General features: G+C 46.4%; 1 protein-coding gene across 2 annotated transcripts in view; it reads right to left on the bottom strand.

Annotated features, from left to right (window-relative positions):
- PIK3R2 (phosphoinositide-3-kinase regulatory subunit 2) overlaps window positions 1–18,927 on the bottom strand; it is a 147,336-nt gene that overhangs the window by 16,095 nt on the left and 112,314 nt on the right. For both annotated transcript variants that reach the window (XM_030219257.1, XM_030219258.1), the window contains 5 exons: window positions 15,349–15,480; window positions 13,610–13,811; window positions 13,274–13,359; window positions 3,625–3,748; window positions 977–1,075 (listed from right to left, as the gene is read on the bottom strand). In XM_030219257.1, coding sequence (XP_030075117.1) covers window positions 977–1,075; window positions 3,625–3,748; window positions 13,274–13,359; window positions 13,610–13,811; window positions 15,349–15,480 — 643 coding nt within the window. The remainder of the gene's footprint in view (window positions 1–976; window positions 1,076–3,624; window positions 3,749–13,273; window positions 13,360–13,609; window positions 13,812–15,348; window positions 15,481–18,927) is intronic.

An 18,927-nucleotide genomic window follows, 5' to 3' on the forward strand; every position in this document is an offset into this window, starting at 1 on the left:
CTGCTAGGAGGAACTAGCAGCCACTTTCCACAGCATTTCTGGTCTGGTGCCCATCTTGGATCCTATCTTGCTCTACTTCTTTCACCTCCCCTGCACTGACCTCTGGTGCAAGGTACTCAGGCCATACGGAAAGTTGGGTTCCCTGTGAGGGAGGACACAACAGGCCACTGTATGGGGTGGTGCAACCAAGGAAATAGGACTTTCTGTATTCTGATTCTGCCAAGGCACTAAATGTGATCATCTCTGGGAAAAAGTGACAAAGTCACCAGCAACAAAAATGAGGATTAATAAATTGTTAGAGCAAACACTTTGTAATACAACAGTCCAAACCCCACCCTTTTATGTGAAAAAAAACCCAAAAAAGTTGCAGAAGTTCAAATACTTGACTTTTGCAGACTGCTTATGGACCCGCAACATGAAAAACTGGACAGTCTCAATATTTTGGATCCACTACTTTAGTCACCTTGTCACAAAAATTGACAGTATTTGTGACAAACATATGTGTGTCAATTTTTTTAACAATCTTAATGTCCAACACAACAACTTACTGCTGCACAGCCCAATCACCATCTTTAAGACACAGGTCATCAGCACATTTTTCAAACAGAGGAGAGAGGAGTGACTTGATATTAACACGACTGGGTTTTTAAAAATTTTTCTAAACCACGAGTGAGAAAGGTGTTGTGACTCCCCGATGAAGGCATGAGCTCTAACACAGCCAAGTAGGGTTGTTTAACTCTTCAAGTGGATACTTTACTATTTAGCTAATAAACATTCTATGTAGTAGGTGCATTTTCTTGAACTCCATTCCACAATTACTTTTCTACCAGGTTTTATCCATGTAAGAAAGCAGGCAGTACATATAATACTGGAATATATTTAATAGGGCTCAGCCCCACACATCTCCCCTCTAAACTCTCAAGCCTCTAACACCACTGCCCAACCCCAAAGGTCAGTGTCGCCCAATTATATTTACCTAAGGGTGAGGGTATATTCTCCATGAATCTTGCTGGATGCATCTCTGACCAGGAAGGTTCCATCTGGTGTGTCACGCAGTTTCTCATTCACCTCCTCCCTACAATCAAAGAACACACACACATCTGAAGCTGCACTACACCGATCTGAACAGAGGGCTAAGAGGGAGGGAGGGGGGGAAAAAGCAACCAGCCCCACACTAATTTAAATTCTCCATTGATCATGCCATCTCACTTTTGATTAAATTGCACTGGCTGCCGGTCCAGGTGAGAATTTAAGCTATTGATGTTTTCAAAATTTTGTATGGATTAGCTCCTGACTAATCTCCATAACATGGTCTTCTCTATTCAGCAACTACAACACTCCATTTCATTCAGGAAATGAGGTTGAATATACCCTCAGTCTAGGCATACATCTTTAGTAGAAAGAGGTCTGGAGCTATGGAACAAATTACCAAATACCTCTACATAAATGGGGAAAAGGGGCAACGTCTGAAAAGCTCTATATACTAATGCCTGAAGTATGGAAATAAGGTTTTAGATCTTGAGGCTGTGATGAAGAGACTGATTTGGATTTAGTGGCAATCACAGCCATGGTTCATAGAGAACTACGACTAGGATGTAGTTATACTGGGCTATAATCTGCTTAGGAAAGACAGGGTGGGAAGAAGGAGAGGGGGGAGTGTAATTATATGTTAAAGATAATATTTAAAGCTATACAATTGCAAGACCTACAGGGTAAGGAAAAGACACTGTGGGTCAATCTAGAAAGAGGGAATGGCAAATGTATTTACGTTGGGGTGATATACAGGCCTCCTTCACAGACAGATGAAGTAGACAGACATTTAACTGAAGAAAGGGGAAGTACTACTAATAGGTGATTGTATTTGCCAGATGTTGATTGAGATATCTCTATTGTAGGGTCTTTTAGAAGCAGGGACATTCTGGGATTCTCTACAAGGGAAACTATTCCAGCAATTGGGGACCATACTGGACTTAGTACTTATACATGGGGAGAGTGTTACTGATGTTATAGCAGGTGAACATCTGGCATTCAGTGATCACTAGATGGTGTGGTTTAATATTAGGATAGGTGTGGAGAGGGTTCATTCAAAAAAACAAAAAACCCCTCCACATTCTATTCAGATGGGGGATTACCTCAAGGAACTGCTGTCTAGAAGGGAACATCTGGAAAAAGTTGGAAAGCAGTAGGCAAAATTGAAAGGAGCTATTATAAGGGCAACAAACCTTTTTCTAAGGAAAGTAAATAAAAGTGAGAGGAAAAGGAGGCCGCTTTGTTTCTCAAAAGTGGTAGATGAAAAGGTAAGGAAAGAGGTTAGCCTTTATAAACTACAAGTATTTATGTTCTGTGTTCACAGCTGAAGGGACGGGAGCAGGACTGCAGAAGACAAATACAAATAGGAATGGATAGGAGGAAGTCCCGGAACGATTTTCAGAGAACTGTGTTCATGAGGAGCTGGCTAAACTAAAGGTGAAAGAACACAGACTCAGAAGTAACCTGTGGAAATATTTCTTCAAGGAAAGGGTGGTGAGTTCATGGAACTGCCTCCCGGTGGAACTGGTGGATATGAAAACAGTATCTAAAGTCAAGAGAGCTTGGGACAAGTATTCGTTTGCCCAAGATATGAAGTGCCCTTGAATATGGAGCGAGGAGTATTTGTTATATTTTATTTGGATTTTTGCTCACACCTTTTTCAGTAGTAGCTCAAAGTGAGTTACAGTCAGGTATATGTAAGTTAATGTAACTCAACGGGATCTGTCCAATTTTTATTTTGATTGTGATCCGCCTAGAGCCTATTTAGGTAAAGCAGAATAGAAATGTCCAGATTAGATTAGACTAAAGCAGACTCCTTCAATTCCAGTTGATGTTAATGAGATCCCAGCTATTGCTAACCAATGAAGCTTCTTGCCCAAAAAAGGCACACTGCATCTGGCTGCAATATATCCATGCTCCAGTGGATTCTCCTACATTATTTGGACTCTATCCTAAATCTGTTTTTCATTTCAATAAACACCTTCAAAAACTGTTATAAATTTCAAATAGGCGTAATCTCAAGATATCTATATCCAAACTAGAAAACTAAAATCCATGTGAAAGATTTTTAAATAAATGTTATGCCCATGAGCAGATCAGTAGAGTCAGGGTTCAATTCCTGGGTCAGTTGTTTCCAAGTCTGCCGGGAATACTACAGAAGCTGCACTCATAGTTCCCGGGAAGGGAGAGTCCAACTCACTGTACAATGGTGACACCTAGTGGCCAGACTTGGGGGGGGGGAGGGGGTTGACGATTCCAGGGATTTAAAAGGAATCCTGGTACATAGCCTCTAACAAAGACTGGACTAAAGCTAGTTGGAGGATATAAAATAAAGGGTAAATCATCAAGTAGCTGAAAATGAAAAAAAAGCTCAAAGGGAGCAGATGGAAATTTTCAGGATTGAAAAAAAAAATATTCCTGGCACCTTAACCCAGGTCTTAAGGAGCAGCTGTAAATTGCTTTCATCTGAATTAGTGTAGCTGTTCCCTGGCCCCTTGGGTTGACAGAAGCTTTTTTTTTTGGGGGGGGGGGGGAAGCCCTCTGGAGACATTATTAAGCACTAATTTGATCTGCCAGCCACTGAACCCAAGTTACCTGGAAATATCACCCCAGTACCATTCAGCTTCCTGGAGTGATGTGCTGGAACTGGGGTGACTGCCATTGATGCTACTCAGGCTGTTTGATGATGGCTTTGGCTTGGATGGCTTAGGAGGGAGAGCTGTAAGTAAAAAGAGGGAAAGGATTAGGTAGTATGCTGAGTTTGTGACATCTTGCATGTTCCCTCCAGCTTCTATTTAATCCTATGCTTTCTACTCCATTAGCAGGTGCTTTAAGCAGAATAACCTTTGGGTGGATGGCAACACACTATCCACTGCCAGCCTGCTTTAGGAAGTTGCATTCTTTTCTACCAATTTTTAATTATTCTGTCATGTAACACCTTAGCGTTACTTCTAGTACCCACCTGGGGTTAACCCTGTGGCCACCTGGAGGGTCTGGCTCAGGCCCGTCTGTACCTGTGAATGTGCTCCTTAAGTGGCATACCCTCCACCCGCCTGCTGGGTCCTGCTTGCCTCTGGACAAGTTCTCCCACCCGCAAGTTATTTCCCCGGTGGTTTCTAGTGCCACAATCCTAGGGGTCCCACAGTTCCTAGAATACACCCACAGATTGAGAATGCAAACTGGCCAGATTCAGTCCAGGACAACAGAGCTAACAAACTAATAGGTTTATTATCAAAAAAAGTAGAACAGTGAACAGTAAAAGTTTAAACAGCAAACAAACAGGTAAAATAACAAGGATTTGGTCTTAAATCTAGCTGAACACTTTTTACTACATAAGTAGTATCTGGGAAGGTCAGGAAAAAGAAACTGCTCACAGGAATTGAACATGGCCTCAGCGCAGAGGTCTACTCCCTCCACACTCCCAACTGAGACTAAAAAGTTTTAGCACATTCTGGGCTACATCTTTGGCTTCAGGGCTGATCAGGGCACAAAGCATTAGCACTAAGGACCAACGACACTGCAGGTTAATTTTCCATTTTGGGGAATGTAGCTAAAAAGAAAACAGATCTCTGTTACAGCTAGAATGCAGAGGTCAAACACCACCTGCTGGCCAACCAAGGGTAATACCCTGAAGGGATAGGGTGACATGGGGAGCAAATACAGATCACAAAGCATGGGAGCCCTCTGTTCCGTTATATATTCCATCTAACTTTAAATAAATCTGTACGCCATCTGGAAAATGATTTGGATGGCTAGGCTGAAAATCCCAAAACAGATACAAATGTTTAAAAATTAAGTGACTGGCTTCTCTGGCAAAACAAAAAACTTCACAAAAGCCTAAAAAGCCTCATAAAATAGAACTGGGGAACGGAAAGATCAGCTCACTGAAAGTCCACATCTGATACTGCAGAAAAGCACTTGTTAAGAGTGTAGCTAACAGGATTACAGAAGATATGCTATCAAGATTTGTCTATTTCAACCTCTTTTGCAGTTACCATGGAGAAATTATGTCTTAACTGATAATTTTCTTTTCTTTAGTCAGTGTCACTGCTCTGAACCAGCAGCTGTTATCCCTTCCCACCAGCAGATGGAGGTAGAGAAAAATGAATTAAACTAGTGACATCACCAGCAATAATCTGTGGTGCTCTCTAGAACAATCCAGAATGCATCTGCCCAAGCAAAACGTCCCTTTGTAACATACCCATGCAATGATAAGCAAGCGAGAACAGTGACATCTATAGACAACTGTCTGGGGTGGCAACAGGGGGGAAAACTAGTTATGTGTGTGTGTGTGGGAAGAGTCAAAGGTATATTTCCATACATAATCCTCTTCCCTCCCCCTCCAGCCTGTTTAAACTACCCAGTAAAACCATCAATTTGTTGAATGATGCTATGTGGGCGTGAAGTTTGGATTCTCCACAGGATTGGTCAGAATCTCAATATAAACCCTGAAGCTCCAGTGCTGTATCACATATTCCCAAACAATGAAGCTACCCCCCCTTAAACTGGCCACACAAAAAAATATTCAAATTATGACAAATCAACTCAGAAACAGCATATGCTCCTTCCATTGCCAAATACTTTGTTCAAAGTACATGACAGGGGCTCAGTATGATGACTCTACCGCAGTGTTTCTCAACCCAGTCCTTGGGGCACCCTCAGCCAGTTGGGTTTTTGGGATATCTACAATGAAGACGCATGAGAAGTCTGTATACCAAAGAGATATCTACAACAAAGAAAATGTTCCACTTAATGTGGAAACTCAAACGCGTGAAACCATTCTTCCCAAGGGAAACATTTCGCAACTTGATACAATCAATGGTACTAAGCCATGTAGACTACTGCAACGGAATTTATGCGGGATGCTAAGAACAAATTATAAAGAAACTTCAGACTGTTCAAAACACGGCAGCCAGGCTTGTATTTGGAAAAACGCGATTTGAAAGCACCAAACCCCTCCGAGAAAAACTGCACTGGGTCCCAATCAAAGAACGTATTGCTTTCAAAATCTGCACTCTGGTTCAAAAAATTATCTACGGCGAAGCCCCGGGATACATGACAGACCTCACAGACCTACCAACCAGAAACACAACAGGATCAACACGAATATACCTAAATCTCCACTACCCAAGCTGCAAAGGACTCAAATACAAATCAACCTATGCATCCAGCTTTTCCTACATAAGCACACAACTATGGAACGCATTACCAAAAGCCGTGAAAACAACTAATGATCTCCTAAACTTCCGGAAATCATTAAAAACTAACCTGTTCAAAAAGGCATACCCTACCGACCCAACTTAAATGCCTGTACCCTGCAACACAACTAAACCAAAGCTCGTAATGGACATATAATAACTCTTCCTCTCTACGATTCCCTAATGTGTCTGTACACACGAACCTTATTCTACCACAACATTACTGTATTTGTTCATACCGGAATTGGCGAATGCCTTTACGGTACTATGTAAGCCACATTGAGCCTGCAAATAGGTGGGAAAATGTGGGATACAAATGTAACAAATAAATAAATAAAATATTGTATGAAAATCTCTCTTATGTATATTCTTGTAGATAGCCAGAAAACCCAACTGGTGGGTGCACCCAGCACTGCTCTACCAGAAGTGGAGACCCCACTAGTCCTGAGCACTTTTATTTTTCAAACAGGCCAGACACTTTGAAAGGTAACACAAAACCCTGCAAAAAAGGCACTCAAAACCTATATAGAAAACTTAATAAATCATAATAGCCCTAACCCACCTATGAAGACAGGCCCCAGAGCAACAAAATAACCTGCTAATGGGAAACTGGACAGGATGGAATCTAATATAATAAAACGCACCGTGAACGTTCTAATGAGGACAACGTTCTGAAGTCACTAAAACACTCCCTGAAGGGTTCGTGGCGTTCGTGGTGTGAAGCCACCCAGCCGTCTCTGCCCCGCCCTCGCGTCAAACGTCATGACGTCGAGGGCGGAGCGGAAACAAGAACAAACAAATCCGTCAGCGCAGCGTCAGGGAAGGAGGCGGCGCTCCCGACGTCTCCAGCCTTCCCTTCGCTGAGATCCGCCTTCTTCTGACGTCAAAGATGACGTCAGAAGAAGGCGGAACACAGCGAAGGAAAGGCTAGACGTCGGGAACGCCGCCTCCTTCCCTGACGCTGCGCTGCCGGAACCGCCACGGAGGTAAATTTAAAAAGAAGAAGAAAAAAAAAAAAAAAAAGGGAAAGAGAAGAGGATGGCCAGTAAAGAAGAACAATGGGAGCGGGAGGGCAGGGGAGAAACGACAGCATGGATGCGAAGGGGGAGGGCAAGGATGCGAAGTGGGGGGAGAAGAGGGCGGGCCAGGCTGGGACATGGGAGAAAGAGGAGCATGGATGCGAGGGGGGGTCATGGAAGGGAGAGAGGGGACTTGCAGGAAAAGGATGAATGGAGGCGACAGGGGACAGAGGAGCATGGATGGACATGGATTGGGAGGGCAGGCCTCAGGGAGAGAGGGGAATTGCTGAAAAGGGATGAATGGAGGGGGCAGGTGACAGAGGAGCATGGAAGGGCATGGATTGGGAGGGCAGGGCTCAGGGAGAGGGGAATTGCTGGATAGGGATGAATGGAGGGGACAGATGAGCATGGATGGATATGGATTGCACAGCAGGGCTCAGGGAGAGAGGGGAATTGCTGGATAGGGATGAATGGAGGGGGCAAGTGACAGAGGAGCATGGATGGCCATGTATTGGGAGGGCAGGGCTCAGGGAGAGGGGAATTGCTGGATAGGGATGAATGGAGGGGACAGATGGGCATGGATGGATATGGATTGCAGGGCAGGGAGAAAGGGGAATTGCTGGATAGGGATGAATGGAGGGGGCAGGTGACAGAGGAGCATGGATGGATATGGATTGCAGGGCAGAGCTCAGGGAGAGAGGGGAATTGCTGGATAGGGATGAATGGAGGGGGCAGGTGACAGAGAAGCATGGATGGGCATGGATTGGGAGGGCAGGGCTCAGGGAGAGAGGGGAATTGCTGGATAGGGATGAACGGAGGGGACAGATGGGCATGGATGGATATGGATTGCAGGGCAGGGAGAAAGGGGAATTGCTGGATAGGGATGGAGGGGACAGGTGACAGAGGAGCATGGATGGCCATGGATTGGGAGGGCAGGGCTCAGGGAAAGAGGGGAATTGCTGGAAAAAGATGAATGGAGGGGGCAGGGGACAGATGGGCATGGATTGGGAGGGCACGGCTCACATACACACTCTCACAAACACACTCACACCCAGACTCGCTCTCTCTCTCACGCACACACACTCACACTTTCACTCTGACTCTCAAACAGTCACTCTCTCCCAAACATACACACTCCGAGGAAAACCTTGCTAGCGCCCGTTTCATTTGTGTCAGAAACGGGCCTTTTTTACTAGTGTTACATAATCCTACACAGACACCACATGCCAGGAAAAAGAATCCTTCACCTCAGTTGCATATGCAGAACATGACTCTCAATTGATACAAATAGGGAACCACAAAAAACATGCAGACAAACTGAAAGCAGAAAGATACTATCTGCATGCTGTGCAACACCAGAGAAATAGAAAGAAATGCATGTCCTCCTCCTGTACGGTGCAAAATAAAGCCAACAGATGTAAACTCTCAACACTGACACAATTCAATCACTAAACTGAAAAGAAAATCATTTTCCTACCTTTGTTGTCCAGTGATTTTATTATTCTAATCATCTTGTTCCCAATCTCTGGTTCTGCTTTCCTCTGTCTGTGCTCTTAACACTGTTTCTAGGGCCTCCTTTCATTTGTTATTTCTCTTCTCACCTCCTTTCTTCTTCATTTCCTGCCTTATGTCTGACACTGACCTTTCACATTCAGCTTTCTTCAGTTTTTCTGCCTCCTTCTCTAGCTTTCCCTTCCCTTCAATTTGCAGCCTGTCTCCCCTCTTCCCTTCATGTGCAGCATTCCCCCTCTCCCTGCCCTATCCAAGTGCAGCATATTTCCCTCTCCCTTCCCTCCAAGTGCATTTCCCCCTCCCATTCATTTACAGCTTCCCCCTCCCTTCCCTTCATGTGCATTTCCCTCCCTTCCCTTCATGTGCAGCCTTCCCCCTTCCTTCCATTCATATATAGCCTTCCCCCTCTCCCTTCCTTGCCCTCCTATCCAAGTGCCGCATTTACCCCCTTCTCCCTTCCATTCATGTGCATTTTCCCCAAGTGCAGTCTCCCCCCTTCCCTTTATATTTCCCCCTCTTCCTTCCTTCATATGCAGCCTTCTCCCCTTCACTGCCCTCCTATCCAAGTGCAGCAACTTCCCCCTTCCCTTTATATGCAGCCTTTCCCTCCTATCCAAATGCAGCCTTTTCCCCTCTCCCTTCCAATCATGTAGCACCTCCCCCTCCTTGCCCCCAATGCAGCACCTCTCTCCCTCGAGCAGCAGCGATCCACAGTTGCTGCTGCCCGAGCTGGCTCCGAGAATCAAAATGGTGGCTGCTACCTCTCACAGTAGTCTCACGAGAGTTCGTGGCCAACATTTTGATTCTCGGAGCCAGCACGGGCAGCAGTGAATGGAGGATTGCTGATGCCCAACCAACACCAAAGCCCCTTCCCATTAATTGGGCAAAGCCCCAAGTCCCCCGACCTACTTGAACTGTTTGGGTAGGTCCAGGAACTTTCTTGTGCAATTTTCACTGGGGATGCAAAAGATTTTTGGTGATGACTATGAGTGAGCAAAACACCTTATACCAGGGAATAGCCATATCACGTGAATCCCATATGGCTGCCAATTAGAATCAGATCTTATTCTTCTTCAACTACTTCTAGTGCATATCTAGAACCCTGGGCTGAGGTCTTCCAAAGGAAGGAACAGTGATGCTGACTAAAAAAAAATCAAGATAATTTCTCCTTTCTTAGCGTCAGCTTATCACTGAACCACCAGAATGTACTGAAGTAAATCTAATGGGCAGGGGAAGACAAGGCCCCTGAATGACTGCTCTGCCAAAGTTTGAACAGACCCTGGCCAAACAGACCCTGGCCAGAAAATACAACTGGTAGTGCTTAGCGAAGGAATAGAGCAAAGATCATGTCACTGCCCTGCAAATCTCCTCATGTGAAACTGCCCACGCTTCTGCCCAAGATGGTGCCTGAGCTCTGGTTGAGTGGCCTCCAGTCCTTGAGGTACCAGACGATCAATGTAGGTGGACTCAATAGTCGCCTTAATCCACCTCGCAAGACACCTTGGAGGCTGCCTGATCCTTACGAGGGCTATGAGAGAGCATAAATAGGTGATCAGAGACACAAAATTCATGTTTCTCCTCCAGATACTGAAGAAGTGCCCTCTGGACATCCAGTTTGTGGAGCCTACAGTCTGCAGAACCATCTCCTGGTCCCAGAAGGTGAACGCACCTCCTGATTCACATGGAACGGAGACACCACCTTCAACAAAAAGGATGGAACCCTATGCAAGGACACCGAATCCTCCACAAAGGACAGATATGGGTCCCAGCATGTTAAGGCCTGAATTTCCAAGACCCTCTGAGCAGAGGTGATTGCTACCAGAAATACCATCTTAAGTGTGAGGTCCTTGATAGAAGCCGAGCACAAAGGCTCAAACACAACCAGAGAACCAAACTGAGGTCCCACAAATGGAAGGAAGGATGAAGCAGAGGGTGCAAATATGCCACTCCCTTCAGAAAATGAATCGCCTCCCCATGCAAAGCCAGACAGGTGCCCTTCACCTTTCCCTGAAAGCTGGAAAGCACTGCCACATGGCTCCTCAGGGAGCTAAGGCGAGCCACTCCGCCAGGCCCTGCTGCCCTAACTCCCACTCTCCCGGATCCTGAAGACAGCAACTGAGAAAGTCCACTTGTGCAGAACTGTTTTTGCCCGCAATATGAACCGCTGAAAAAGCCTGCAGATGCACTTCCGCCCAATGGCAGAGGCTCGCTGCCTCCAGGGCCACCCACTACCTCAGTCCGGGTTCCGCCCTGCCTGTTGATGTATGCCACCACCCTCAGGTTGTCCGCATCACTCTGACCGCTTTCCCTTCCAGAAGTGGCTGATACTCAAGTACAGTCAATCGGACTGCGTGGGTTTCTAGACGGTTGATGGATCACCTTCTGGCTAGACCAGGTGCCCTGCGCTACTCACCCCAGACAGTGAGCTCCCCAGCCAAGAAGACTCACATCTGTGGTGACCAGCACTCACTGAGGAGATCTCGATGAACCCCCCCCCCCCCTCAATATGTTCACTAGACTGTCTCACCAGGCCTGACTGAGCCTGGCTCTGGGTGTAAGCGGAAAACTGAAGTCCTGAGAGGCCAGAGCCCACCATGACAACAGAGCCCACTGAAGAGGGAGCATATAAGCTCTTGCACAAGGCACCATCTCCAGAGTCACCGCCATGGAGTCCAGAAGCTGCAAGTAGGCCATCCTTCTTTCGGTCCTACGCCACTTAGAACCCAAACCGAGGCAGCGAGGGGGGGGGGGGAAGAGGAGGACCTCTGTCCAACTGCAACTGCTGTTGGACCAACTGTACCAAGTCTGGAGTCAAAAAGCTCCAGGGGCCCCAAGTGACCCCCACCCACAAACAGACCCAAGGGGGTAGGCCCTAACCACCCAATGTGCAAGGACAAACCTGCTGCTGAGAAGCAGCAGGATATGAAATCCCCAAGGGAGACAAAATGGCCGACGTGCCTGCTGAAAGTCCTAATGCCTCAGCGGGAGGGGGGGGACAGTACAGGACCATCAACACTGGAGGCTCCCCGATCTATGCCCAGAGTCATAAACAGCCCATTTCACTGTGTGTGGACAGAACCAGTAGCTCAGCACAGGCGCCAGTTCCTGCATACAGAGCAGCACTTCCCAGAGGGCATCCCGGCCACGTGTCAGGCAGGCGTGGGCCCTGCCACGCTGCCCAAACCTGCCTCGACCCAGGTAATCAGACACTCCTCCATCCTGGGCTCTCTAGGGGTGCTAATTAAGGGAATTCCCTTAATTACAGAGAAATCCCTCAACTGCAAGGTAGGAGATTTCCCTGTTCAGGGATGCTCTTAAAGAGTCAGGAGCAGCAAAAAAGCAAGGCTGCCTAGGGCAATTTTGGGGGGAATTTAAGCCCTGGAAACTTCAGAGGGACCTGTGGGGGGATGGGGTCCCGCACCTCTCAGGCAAATCCCCCCCCCCCCTTCAGCTAAGGAGTTTGACTGGAGGCTGCAAAGCCAAGCTCCCAAGCTCAACCAGGCACGGTCCTGAGATCTTGACCTAGGCGCGACTGTTAGGCTTGACCATGCTGTACAGCCCTGGCCAGCAGAGTGGCGAGTGAGGCCAGGGACAGAGCACCACAGCACAAACTACCACCTGTTGGAAGGTAAAGAAAAATACTGGTTTGTTCCAGAGAGCACCACAGATTATAGCTGGCGATGTTCCACTGATTTCAGTTCTTTACCTCCATCTGCTGGTGAGAAGGGATAACACCACTGGTTCACAACAGTGTAAGCTGACGCTAAGAAAATTACAAGTACCTGACTTTATAACTTCTGTTTGTGATGTGATTTTATTAACAAAGGCTTTCTGTCACCTGTTCTATCATCTTTCAGCCTGCACGAATATCTGTTATCCACCTGCACACTGAGCATCAGGCAGAGAGGACAGATGCAAGATTACTTTTACCCAGCTTGGAGTTATCCATGTCCCAAAATCACTTCCATCACGCTCACACTTGACAAATTCTGTCACAGATATTATGCACCACTCCCTCCCCCTCCCCTTCAGCTCAAGTAGCAGCAGCAAGTCTCAAATCCTCTTTCACAGAGATCATGGCACAATGTGCGGGGCTGCCATAACCTGATAACACATTCACTCTGACCTTCTCAAAATCGATTACACTGGGATACATAATAAAATTTGGGACAATTTTCAAAGCCAGTTTTTTCCAGCAAATTGCAATCCCTAAAGGTGGATAAAAGCCAAGCTTATAAAACAAGCTATACTGCATTTCAACTCTACGTTCCATGTGGAAAATATATCAAAGAACCTTACTCACAGAATAAAGAGGTGAAAACATCCTCACGTTTAAAATCCAAGTGAAAGTATGCATGTGCTTTTTTTTTTTTTTTTTGAAACTGGTGCAAAGTCGGGTAAAGTAACATACAGACTTTGCCCCAGGTGGACAGGTTAAAAACTGCCCCTAGAGGGCACCCTCGCTTCTGAGCATATTCATCATCATCCATTCCGCACCAGCCCAGCTCACACTACCTGGAGGAGGCTGCTCTTGCTGGGACTCCCAGGTTGAAACCAGCATCTCTAGCACCAATGCTGAGCAATCTGGACCCAGTTCAGGGCTGTGAAGAGAAGTGGATAAAAATGATAAAAGAGAAACTCTTAATAGAAATGAACTTTACAGAAACCTTTTTAAATACAGACAATGAGTCTCTGCAAATGCACATACAAAAAATAATCAACCTCAAGGGCTTCAAGACACCACAGAAACTGACATGGATTTACACACCCCACTATAAGGGTCACTTAAAAATATAACAAACACAAATCAGAGAAATTAAATCACTGTTAAAAACATATTTTTGCACATACCCAGCACCAGATGGTCTGAGAAGCAGGGGGCCAAATATTTCACCAAGTGCTCTTGGGGTCAGACCATTTTTCTCCGACTGTAGACACACTTTGCTAAAATGTGTGAACAGGTACTGGAGGGTTAATAAGTTCTGAAGAGGGACAGCAGAGGACTTGAGAAGCTGCATGAGTTGCTGCCTGCAGTTTTCCCGCTGAGAAACTTCTGGATTGGAAGAACAAAGGTAATTAAACAAAAACACACTCAAGTTAGACATTCCTATTTTCAAGGGACAATAATCAACCATTTTTATGACAAACGCATGCTTATCTGCAAAAACAGGGTCTGAAAATTACCCCACCACCACATGTGGGGAGATAGAAATATGCACATTGGATGGTAAACGGATACTTCCTTAGTGCCGTCACCAGACCAGTTCAGAACCTGTGGGTTGTGCCCATCAGAAAGCGGATGGAGAAAAAATATGAAGTTCTGCATACTTTGCCCAATAAGGGCACCACGCAGCCAGCTGGAAAATTAGGCGTCAGTTGAGCCGAGGGGTATCACACTTGAGGATTTAAAGTCCACAACAACAACAACAAAAAGACATATAGCAAATTTAATTTAATCTGGAGCAGAGATGATACTTAAGTTCTTCTCCTTCCCTCCCTTGTTTTCTTTCTTCCCTTGAAAGGGGCTTAAATATAATTAAGAAGGGAAGTTGCTTCCTCACCTCAAGACACCAAAGCTTTACAGTGTTTTTTCTAGGCTACACTAGCGGTTAGTAGAAACTGGTGGAGTATGCACCCATATCTTGAGTAGAAATAATTTCCTCTCTTCTGAATCCGAGTCTCCACTATGCATGTTAATTAAAGCTAAAAAGCTAAGTAATAAATTATATAGATATCAAGTTAAATAACTAATGAAAGTAAAAAAAGTTTAAAAAGAAATCATAAAGAAAAACTAGGATCAATGAGGACTGCAGTACTGCCTCTGAAATATGCTTGGCTCACATTAGCCATTATAGAGGTAGCTACGCGGGTCTGATGATCCTATTAAAGTGTCTTTGTTTAACTAGACCATGATGTTTGGAATATGATATAATCAATGTGAAGTTGAAGCTGAGTATAGTAAGATAATTGATTAACTACTCCCTTCACCACTAAAATCTTATATATGCCTAGCGAATATGTTGACTGTATATTCTTCTAATGCAAGCATTTTTATTCAGGTGCAATGGAAAATAATACATTTACCGCCATTAGTGAGGCTACCCACAGCATCCATGCACCAGACAGGAAACCAGACAGATAGTGCAACTTAACTGGCCACTAAATTTATACGGCTGTTATACTCTACACCAGCACATCAAACATTCTGTGGCTGTGATCCTATTTATCATGGCCACAGAAAGCAAACAACCCCCAGAGGCATAGGCTGATCGTCTTTGGAGGGCCTGCCCAGTTCATGACCCCAAACTTGGGTTTCATGACCCCATCTGGGGAGCTCTGCTCTATGTAGTACCTATCTATCAGTGATCCCCACTATAACAGCAGCACAGTTCCAAGTTACATCCTGCCACCAAGCAGGTACATCAATTTATATTTTGGAATCATCAATCACTAAGTTGTTGGCCCACACACTTCCAAATGCTACAGAGTTCCACTGTTCCTATGATGTCATGCTTACAAACAAGTGCAACCATCTCATCCAAAGCCCTGACTGAAAGCCTTAGAAAACTCCGAGAGGTGCCTCTACTCACCTTGTAGTGTGTGAAGGATTTCGCTGTGCACCGAGGCAGGGATCACTGGCTTCGGCAGGTCCTGCAAGTAGCCCTTTAGTGCTTCTGCCAGGGAATGCATGTCAAACTGCGTCAGGTCTCCCAAAACCACATCTGGGGGTGTGAGGGGGGGGGGGGGGGGGATAAGAAATAAGGTGTCATCCAAAAGTCAGCTTCTGGCTTCCAGTTTCTGAAGGGAAATTTATTCTGCATTATGCAGCTAGCACCCCTACTAGAAATATTACCCAACAACCCAAACCGTCGTTAGTACATTTCACAGACACAAATGATTCAATTTTCACACCTGGACAGGCCTCCAGCAAACCTGACAGAAATTTTATTTATTTATTTTTTTTAAAGACTGCCTCAACACTACCTGATTTTTGTTTTTAATCTCCCTCATCCCTCCATGCTCCTTTAATATGAGAAATCGTATAGAAGTGATTCAAACCCATTTAAGAGTTTATTCAGTACTTTCTATCCCATCCTTCAACCAAGCTATCTGGGCAGCTTACAGGCTAAAAAGGGGAAGTAATGTAATGGATAAACGAATAGGGAAAGAGGGACGACTACAGAATTCGGAACAGTACATAAGTATTGCCATACTGGGAAAGAACAAAGGTCCATCAAGCCCAGCATCCTGTTTCCAACAGTGGCCAATCCAGGTCACAAATACCTGGCAAGATCCCAAAAAAGTACAAAATATTTTATACAGGATAGCAGACAGGAAAATACATAAGGATGGAAACTGTGATTAAGACTTACATCCAGTGCAACCAAAAAGAGGTGGTGTGAATAGTGAGGCTAGCGAAAAGCACTAGCAAAAAGAAAAGCCTTAAGGTCTGTTTTCAAGTGCTCAAGAGACGCCTGCAATCTTAGATGTTGGGGTAGCATATTCCAGAGCTCTAGGCCTTGGACAGAAAATAGAATGCACCTGTTCCCTGGTTCAGAATTTAAATAGAAGCTTCCCATTCAGGTTCTGAGTTGGAGGGGAGAGGGATGGTGGCTACAGAGGTGCTGCATCCCTAACCTGAGAATGCATCAGAGAAGGCTGCTAAAAATGATAAAGGGTACGGGACGATTTCCCTATGAGGAAAGGTTAAAGAAGCTAGGGGGGAGATATAAAGCGAATGCTACATACCTGTAGAGGGTATTCTCCGAGGACAGCAGGCTGATTGTTCTCACTGATGGGTGACGTCCACGGCAGCCCCTCCAATCGGAAACTTCACTAGCAAAGTCCTTTGCTAGCCCTCGCGCGCCCGCGCGCACCGCGCATGCGCGGCCGTCTTCCCGCCCGAAACCGGCTCGAGCCGGCCAGTCCAGTATGTAGCAAGACAATACACTTCAAGGGAAGACACAACTCCAAAGGGGAGGCGGGCGGGTTTGTGAGAACAATCAGCCTGCTGTCCTCGGAGAATACCCTCTACAGGTATGTAGCATTCGCTTTCTCCGAGGACAAGCAGGCTGCTTGTTCTCACTGATGGGGTATCCCTAGCCCCCAGGCTCACTCAAAACAACAACATTGGTCAATTGGGCCTCGCAACGGCGAGGACATAACTGAGATTGACCTAAAAAATTTACCAACTAACTGAGAGTGTAGCCTGGAACAGAACAAACAGGGCCCTCGGGGGGTGGAGTTGGATCCTAAAGCCCAAACAGGTTCTGAAGAACTGACTGCCCGAACTGACTGTCGCGTCGGGTATCCTGCTGCAGGCAGTAATGAGATGTGAATGTGTGGACAGATGACCACGTCGCAGCTTTGCAAATTTCTTCAATGGAGGCTGACTTCAAGTGGGCTACCGACGCAGCCATGGCTCTAACATTATGAGCCGTGACATGACCCTCAAGAGCCAGCCCCGCCTGGGCGTAAGTGAAGGAAATGCAATCTGCTAGCCAATTGGATATAGTGCGTTTCCCCACAGCCACTCCCCTCCTGTTGGGATCAAAAGAAACAAACAATTGGGCGGACTGTCTTTTGGGCTGTGTCCGCTCCAGATAGAAGGCCAATGCTCTCTTGCAGTCCAATGTGTGCAGCTGACGTTCAGCAGGGCAGGAATGAGGACGGGGAAAAAATGTTGGCAAGACAATTGACTGGTTCAGATGGAACTCCGACACAACCTTTGGCAAGAACTTAGGGTGAGTGCGGAGGACTACTCTATTATGATGAAATCTGGTGTAAGGGGCTTGGGCTACCAGGGCCTGAAGCTCACTGACTCTACGAGCTGAAGTAACTGCCACCAAGAAAATGACCTTCCAGGTCAAGTACTTCAGATGGCAGGAGTTCAGTGGCTCAAAAGGAGGTTTCATCAGCTGGGTGAGAACGACATTGAGATCCCATGACACTGTAGGAGGTTTGACGGGGGGCTTTGACAAAAGCAAACCTCTCATGAAGCGAACAACTAAAGACTGTCCTGAGATCGGCTTACCTTCCACACGGTAATGGTATGCACTGATTGCGCTAAGGTGAACCCTTACAGAGTTGGTCTTGAGACCAGACTCAGACAAGTGCAGAAGGTAGTCAAGCAGGGTCTCTGTAGGACAAGAGCGAGGATCTAAGGCCTTGCTGTCACACCAGACGGCAAACCTCCTCCATAAAAAGAAGTAACTCCTCTTAGTGGAATCTTTTCTGGAAGCAAGCAAGACACGGGAGACACCCTCTGACAGACCCAAAGAGGCAAAGTCTACGCTCTCAACATCCAGGCCATGAGAGCCAGAGACTGGAGGTTGGGATGCAGAAGAGCCCCCTCGTCCTGCGTGATGAGGGTCGGAAAACACTCCAATCTCCACGGTTCTTCGGAGGATAACTCCAGAAGAAGAGGGAACCAGATCTGACGCGGCCAAAAAGGAGCAATCAGAATCATGGTGCCTCGGTCTTGCTTGAGTTTCAACAAAGTCTTCCCCACCAGAGGGATGGGAGGATAAGCATACAGCAGACCTTCCCCCCAATCCAGGAGGAAGGCATCCGACGCCAGTCTGCCGTGGGCCTGAAGCCTGGAACAGAACTGAGGGATCTTGTGGTTCACTTGAGATGCGAAGAGATCCACCAGGGGGGTGCCCCACGCCTGGAAGATCTGTCGCACCACACGGGAATTGAGCGACCACTCGTGAGGTTGCATAATCCTGCTCAACCTGTCGGCCAGACTGTTGTTTACGCCTGCCAGATATGTGGCTTGGAGCACCATGCCTTGACGGCGAGCCCAGAGCCACATGCTGACGGCTTCCTGACACAGGGGGCGAGATCCGGTGCCCCCCTGCTTGTTGACATAGTACATGGCAACCTGATTGTCTGTCTGAATTTGGATAATTTGGTGGGACAGCCGATCTCTGAAAGCCTTCAGAGCGTTCCAGATCGCTCGCAACTCCAGAAGATTGATCTGTAGATCGCGTTCTTGGAGGGACCACCTTCCTTGGGTGTGAAGCCCATCGACATGAGCTCCCCATCCCAGGAGAGACGCATCCGTGGTCAGCACTTTTTGTGGCTGAGGAATTTGGAAGGGACGTCCCAGAGTCAAATTGGAGCAAATCGTCCACCACAACAGGGATTCGAGAAAACTCGTGGAC

Source organism: Microcaecilia unicolor, chromosome 11, assembly GCF_901765095.1.
Source record: "Microcaecilia unicolor chromosome 11, aMicUni1.1, whole genome shotgun sequence".
NCBI lineage: Eukaryota > Metazoa > Chordata > Amphibia > Gymnophiona > Siphonopidae > Microcaecilia > Microcaecilia unicolor.